This window comes from Somniosus microcephalus, chromosome 14 (assembly GCF_052327205.1).
Source record: "Somniosus microcephalus isolate GS21.2 chromosome 14, FLI_Smic_1.0, whole genome shotgun sequence".
NCBI classification, from domain to species: domain Eukaryota; kingdom Metazoa; phylum Chordata; class Chondrichthyes; order Squaliformes; family Somniosidae; genus Somniosus; species Somniosus microcephalus.
The window spans coordinates 88,537,624-88,545,197 of NC_141000.1; the positions used below are offsets into that span (position 1 = coordinate 88,537,624).

Consider the following 7,574-nt stretch of genomic DNA (forward strand, 5'->3'; position numbering starts at 1 on the left):
ACTACTTAAATACTCGGAGAAAAAAATTGCAAGGATATGGCAAAAGAGCTGGTTGAATGAGACTAACTATTTTGCTCTTCGAATGAGCTGCCGCAGACTCGATGGGCTGAATGGCTTCCTTCTATGCTATAATATTCTATGAATGTTGCAGTCTGTAATGCATATTGTAACATTTGAGCTAACTGTAATGCAATTCAACCCATTTTGTCTTCAGTTCAATTTACAATTTTTCACTTTTTTTACATTTTCCAGAAAATTACTGCTGACCCGTACTCTAATTCTGGTATGTATTGAACTACATAGTCTGGCTCTTTGTAGTTAATTATAGTCCACTTAATGGAATTTCTTTGCACTTAAGACAGTTTAATTCCTTTAAGTCGAGAGTATTGTAGATCAGATGGATGCTAAAGCCCTCTGAACACCCGCAGTATTTCAGGCGTTTTGTATTGAAAAATCCCAACTTATAGCTGTGACGTGCAACTGCTTTACAGCAACTATATAGTTAGTATAAACACGTGCCTGTTACCACTCCCAGCTATGAAATTACCTTGCCCACAAAATACAAAAACCCCAGAGTCAGCTTTCAGTGTATTCATGTTACATGCAGCAACTGTGCAAAATAGTTTTGGCTTTGTACTAACGCAAAACATGTGGCCTTTGAAAATCGATCACAATGTGCCTGTTTTACAAGGGTCCAATATGACTGGCAACAGCATGCATTTATTCTGTGCCGTAAGTGCATCACACACCATATTGGTTAGGGCACCTCTCGTTGTCCAGGGTACCTGCCTGAAACTAACGTTAGGCCCCAGATTTGCATCTGCAATGGGCTTGTTGCCTTTGAAATTTGTTTTGTTTTTTCCTGACTCCACATTAAAACCATGGGCCGCTCATGCCCCTCCCAATTTCCTACCCCAACCCCGGACTCACCCGAGTCCCTCGGACAGTGTCCGAGCTGGCAGCATTTGCTCCATCTCTGCAACCAGCGAGCTGCCTCTGGGGCTGAGACTGGCACCCGTAGAGCGTCGATACTGCCATAATGAGGCCAGCAGACCAACCACAGCCTCGTTGGGTATGCACCCTGGTTTGGGCACAATCTAATTTCGAAGCTCTTGAGTGTAAATTGAGTATCGAGACCCGAAAAGACTTCAAGCTGAAGCAGACGGAGAGTCTCTCTTCCAGGGGCTCATCCTGTTTTCCTTCAGTGTCTGGTTGAGCTCTGACTTGTGAATCAAGTTAAATTTACACTGCAACTGTACTGTAAGAACATAAGAAATAGGAGCAGGAGAAGGCCATTTGGCCCCTCGAGCCTGCTCTGCCATTCAATAAGATCATGGCTGATCTACCTCAACTCCGCTTTCCTGCACTATCCCCCATATCCCTTGATTCCCTTAATATCCACCTGTTGGTGCCTATTTGGTTTAAATGTCTTCAAACTATTAATTTTATTATATGGTTTTGTATCTTGCAAAGTTTGAAACTTTCAAGAGAAGATGCAACAAAAATTGCCCTATTGGCTGGCTTTTTTAATGTTGTAACAATTGGTTAAGTATATAGTTAACCCAAGGATTAAGTTGGATAAAAACTACCGATCTTCTGATGGTGAGTCTTCCTGCCCTTTGGAACAATAGGCACAGCTGTACGGAAGTAGAAAATAAAAGCAACCAGAAGGAAAACTTGATTAGATTTAATGGTAGACAAATCCCCACAGAGAAGAGATCTTAAAAATGACGGACAGATTTTTATTAAAATTTGGTCTGTCTTGAGGTGAAGATCCTCCCTTGAAAGGTCTTAAGTACTGCACATCCACAGCTCTTCTGTGATGAAATAGTCCTCCTAGTTCTATTTTATTTTGTTACTGTAATTTTTTTTAGATGTAAACTTGGCAATGTTAAATTTGATTTGCTTATTTTCAGGTACTGCTTTGCCTGTAATAAATAGTTCTGGAAACACAGTGAGCTTATGTTTATCGCCCAGACTTCGAAACAGGTATCCAGTGAAATGTTAATTTTATTGTACAGGTTCTTCATCTTCTATTGAACTCCATTGTGAATGGCCTGCTACTGCTGAAGGACCTAGATTTAAATAAACCAGGCAAATTATTTGAACTTTTGTTTGTTGGTATTTGATGATTGTGGAGGAAATTATTTTAAGATCTTGTAATCTATGCTTTGGTATGTGCAGCACTGCTATCACTGGGTGCTAATTCTATTGCAATATTGTTGTGAAAGCTCGTTTTGTGGCACATGACTAGACTGTTCTTTACCAGGGAAAGCTTCATTTTGTCACCAGATGTAAAGTTTTTGAACAAAAGTGTCACTGCCTCAATAACAGACACATTCGATCTCATCCCCTTAGTTCTCCTGCTCCCTTCATGGGATGGCTATTAATTGTACTCCTGAAGTTCAAAATAGGTAAATTATATTGAATAAGTTTCCCAGCTCTGCATTTCCAGCCTATGCTTCATTAAATAACCTGCACAATTTGTGATGATTAGTATGTTGGTCTCCCTAAGAATGTGCCCGTGATTGTGGAGATGAAAAGTGAGCATTGTGGTTTTAAAGTACTGCAGGCAATAGTTTTAAAAGTAAAAACAATAGATTCAATTGCTTTCTACCTATTTGTTGAATTATTGTGAAAATGGGGAGCAACAGACTGCACTGGTTTCACATTATCTACTATTTATTAGCACAGAATATTTGGTTTGTTTAATTTTAATACAATATGGTCCTAATGATTCAGTTTTGCACTAAAATGTAAATTCTCCAATAATCTGAATAAATCAATGTCTGTAATGGCAAAGTGGGATTTTAGTGCTTCAGAAAAATTAAGTGGCTGAATTAAGAGTAGACTGTATTCCTAGAAACACAGTTAATAGCTAGAATGTTGTATGTCAGGAATTATATTTTAAAAATCTAACTCCCTTTTATTTTCTCCAATAGAGTGTCTAGAAAACTGGACTATAACAAACTGAACACACCAGCCTGAACTGCCCTGACCTCATTATGAAGAAACTGTAAAGTGCACCATAAACTTGTTTTTGGTTGTGTCTGGCTATGTTGATTTTTAACTGACAGTGTTCTCCAGTATTATAAACAGAAAAGGCTTTTTTTTTTTTTAAAAAGTACAAACATTTAGCCTGGCTCTCTCTTTCCCACTCCTCTTCCTCCCCCACAAGTGTGGTACTGTGCAACTTGGATAACAGGACATGTGCTTCAACATTAGTGGGGGAGATGATCAGACAACCAGCAGTTGATGCCTCCACATGTTGGTGAAAGAACATTGAATCTGAATGCTAGTCACTGCCACACTTTAAACCTTAGGCCTTGATACTGGATAAAATATAAGCCATATTACCATAGCACCTATATAACATACTTCTAGTGGGAAATTATTTACCTACTCATTTTCTGTTCAATCTAATATGACCATATTTTAATACTATTGCAGCCCCTCTTGTATTTCACTATATTGATGTGATTAATACTACAGCTAAAAAATCTCCCCTTTTATGGCTTTTTAATTTTTTATTGCTAACTTTTATGTATGTATGGTGCTGAATTTTATGCAATATTTTCTTGTATTATCTTTATATATGATTACCTCTGTTACTAAGATGCACGTGGATAATTTGGCATGAAAGGAACTGTGTATTCACACCACAAGTTTAGAGTCTGTGCACAGCAGTTTTGACTTTGCCGCAACACTAACTTGTGGACTAGAATTCAAGTGTCAAGGCCCAAATTGATTCTGAAGCAAAAATGGAGCAAGACTATCTCTTCCAGGGACTCTTGCTCCTCTTTGCTCTGGATTCAAGCTGCATACATTACAACTGCAGCTTCAGTGTGAAGGGCAGCTGCCTCACACCTTACTACAGTTGCAGTGTGAACTTTTCCTTGGTTTCCGAGTACCTGTCTGTAAAGTATGGCTTGTAATTTCCAGCTATTGTCTTTTTAATTTTGACTTTTTAATTGAATAGTACCTGCATCAAGAAAAAATGCTGAAAGTACATTGATTCATTGGCCACTGCCGATGAGCAGCAAGCATTTATTTGTTTTATGCTAAGATTTCTGTGCTTAATTTATGACTTACAAAGTAAATTTGAAATAAAGATGAAAATCCTAGTTTGTCTATTATTATAGTGACTACACTACAAAAGGACATGCAAGGTTTTATATAAATGCAAGTTCATGCATTTACAAAAACAGAAAATGCTGGAAACACTCAGCTGGTCAGGGAGCATCTGTGAAGAGAACAGACAAACTAATGTTTCAGATGTAGACTCATCAGAACTGGAAGATGTTATAGATAAACATTATTTAAAAAGGAACGCAACAAAGGGAAGTGGAAGAAAGAAAACATGTATGCAACTACACCGCCGGAGAGGGACGGACAGACCGAGACGGACCAAGTGGAGAACTGGTTAAATGGCAGCAATGATGTTTGATAGTAGCAGGTATAATATAAATCAAGAAGTGAAAGATGTTTTTGAGGCATCGTTTGTGTGAAAGTGATAGGCAGGTTGAAAAGAAAACTTGGAAAAACCACTAAAGTAGGCTTTACTGGCCTAGGAACCAGGTAGAAGGAAAAAGTAGGTTAACACCAATGGTATAGACTACTTTGGCAGAACTATTCTTGTGGAAAGTCACCATCCCAAGCACTAACCCACTCTTTCCTTTACCCCCCCCCCCCCCCCCCCCATATCTCCAGAAATGCAATGTGCACCTATCCTACATTGCCAGAGAAAATGGGAGCTACAGTTAAGGTCTGAAGTTGTTAAAAGTCAACATTGAAGCCAGAGGGCTGAAAGTGCCTGGTAAAAAGAGAAGTTGCTGTTCCTAGAGCTGGAGTTGAGCTTTATTGGAACTGTGTAGAAGGCCAAAAATAGAGAATCAGTGAGACAGAGAATTCAAGGGGCAAGCAACAAGAAATTCAGGGTCTTAAATGTGGACAGAATAGAGGCATGCAACAAAAGATCACCTAATCTGTATTTTGTCTCCCCCGATCCCTGATGTAGAGGAAACTAATGTGTATTTGCTGCTTGTGGTGTTTTCTGTTGGCTCATATGAAACCACCAAGGTAATTGCTGAGTAGCATTGCACTGATTCAAGTATAGTAACTAGAAAATGCTCAAGATTCCAGAAGCTAATACATATCTCAGCATTGCTTGAAATTGCCCTGTCTACTTACTGTTGATGGGTCTGAACAACCACCCCCTCCACCTGGTAGACTTGACCATTTGAACTGGGCCATAGACAGACTGATCTCCTTTAAAACTCTGCCACTATACATGTTGAATATATTTCTGTACACTGTTAATATGCTTTGGAAGAAGGTGCAATACAGCTAATTATAGGCAAGGTAACCCTGTATGAGAGTGTATTGGCATTATTTAATGTGTCAAATAGAGTCCTTAATGCAATAAGACTATCCTAAACCATGAGGTAAGAAGTTCTCTGGTCGGTCTGTCATGATGTCCTAAATGCATTCAAATGACGATAGTAATAGACTTCAAGAGGACAAAAACAGGCTGGTGGAATTCAACACAGAAAATGCAGGTAATACATTTTGGTAGGAAGATTGAGGAGAAACAATACATGCTAAATGGTACAATTTTAAAGGGGGTGTTTATGTACAAATCTTTGAAAGTGGCAGGACAGGTTAACAAAGCAGTTAATAAAACATGGGGTCCTGGGCTTTATAAATAGAGGCATAGTGTACAAAAGCCAGGAGGTTATGCTAAACCTATATAAAACACTAGCTCGAGATGGAGTATTGTGTCCAATTCTGGGCACCACACTTTAGGAAGGACATGAAGGCTTTGGTTAGGGTACAGAAGACATTTACTAGAATGAGATGAGAAATTACAGTTACGTGGATGGACTGGAGAAGCTGGGGCTCTCCTTCGAGCAGAGATGGCCAAGAGGAGATTTTACAGAGGAGTTCAAAATCATGGATGGTTTGGCTAGAGTAAATGAAAGAGAAACTTCAATGGCTGAAGGGCCAATAATGAGAGGGCACAGATTTAAGGTGATTGGCAAAAGAACGAAAGGCAGCATAGAGTCATAATGGCACAGAAGGGGGCCATTCGGCCCATTGAGTCCGTGCTGGCTCTCTGTAGAGCAATCCAGTCAGTCCCATTCCCCTGCTCTATCCCCGTGTAATGATATAAGCAAATAGTGATGGTATTTGCCTGTTTGATTATTATGCCTTACCAGCATATTTGCCTGTTTGATTATGCCTTACCAGCAGAGGGCATGTGAGAGAGACAGTTTAGTTTTAGTTTCGTTTTAGATGGATCTCTAAGATGGTGTCTCCTGTAAAACTGTTAACATGCTTGAACATACTTTAGATAAAAAGACATTCTCTTTCATCAATGTGTCATTGAACCCACATACAAACCAATACATGGTGTCAGAAGTGATTGAAAGAGATGAAGAGGAAAAATCTGAAGTTAAATCAGCTCTCCACATATTAGCAAGCCAAAAGAGAACATCGTTACTTACCTTTGGAGAATAGCTAACGAAGTGAAAAATGGAAGGTTTACACCCACCGGCGAAGCTTCAGTTGACAGGTAATGTGGCTGAAAATTGGAGGAGATTCAAACAACGTTTGGAGTTGTATTTAGCAGCAATCGGAGCTGACGAGAAAAGTGATAAAATGAAAGTCAGTGTTCTTACATGTCGTGGGTGATGAAGCGCTGGAAGTGTATAATAACTTCACATTCGCTGCTGATAGAGACAAAATGAAGCTGGATAAAATAATGGAACAGTTTGAGGCCTACTGCATACCTAAACGTGACGTTTGAGAGGCACAGATTTTTCACGTGTACAGAAAACGGGAGAGACTATTGATCAGTATGTGACTGAACTGAGAAACCGAAGCAAAATATGTGAATTTGGGGGACTGACAGACTCGCTGATAAAAGACAGACTGGTGTGTGGTATTCCAGATAATGGTCTAAGGGAAAGACTGCTAAGAGAGCAAGATCTAGACCTGGGAAAAGCCATAGCACTGTGTAGGGCTACAGAGACTGTGAAGTCGCAGGCAAAAGAGCTGTTCAGTGACAGTAGCTGCAACGTGGATGCAGTGAGAAAGAACGGACACAAACCGTTTAACAAAAAGAGCGCCAATGTGAAAAAAGAGGCGTGGCCAGCGAACAAAAATGAAAGGGGCAATCGAAAGTCATGTAGTCGATGCGGTACACAGCATCCACCAAAAAAGTGTCCAGCATATGGTAAAACATGCAATAGTTGCAACAAAAACAACCATTATGCCCGTTGCTGTAAGAACCAAGCGCAACAAAGTAAGGTCCATACAGTAGATGAAAGCGAAATAGAGGAGTTCTATGTGGATGTTGTGTCTGAAAAGAAAAAAGAGACTGGATGGTGACACTAAAAGTGAATGACATACACATTCCATTTAAATTGGATACTGGAGCACAAGTTAATGTGATATCAGAGACTGATTTTAAGAAAATTAGACCCAGACCAAAGATACATGGAATAAAAGTGAAAGTGACAGGATACTCAGGTACTGATATACCAGTGAAAGGAAAATGCATTGTCAAAGTA

General features: G+C 39.5%; 1 protein-coding gene across 1 annotated transcript in view; it reads left to right on the top strand.

Annotated features, from left to right (window-relative positions):
* Positions 1–4,124, top strand: part of LOC147107675 (uncharacterized) — a 49,278-nt gene extending 45,154 nt beyond the window's left edge. The window contains exons 9-11 of the mRNA XM_086006070.1: positions 253–283; positions 1,875–1,989; positions 2,943–4,124. Of these exons, the coding sequence (XP_085862196.1) occupies positions 253–283; positions 1,875–1,989; positions 2,943–2,988 (192 nt within the window). The 3' untranslated portion in view covers positions 2,989–4,124. The remainder of the gene's footprint in view (positions 1–252; positions 284–1,874; positions 1,990–2,942) is intronic.
* Positions 4,125–7,574: the final 3,450 nt, after the last annotated feature.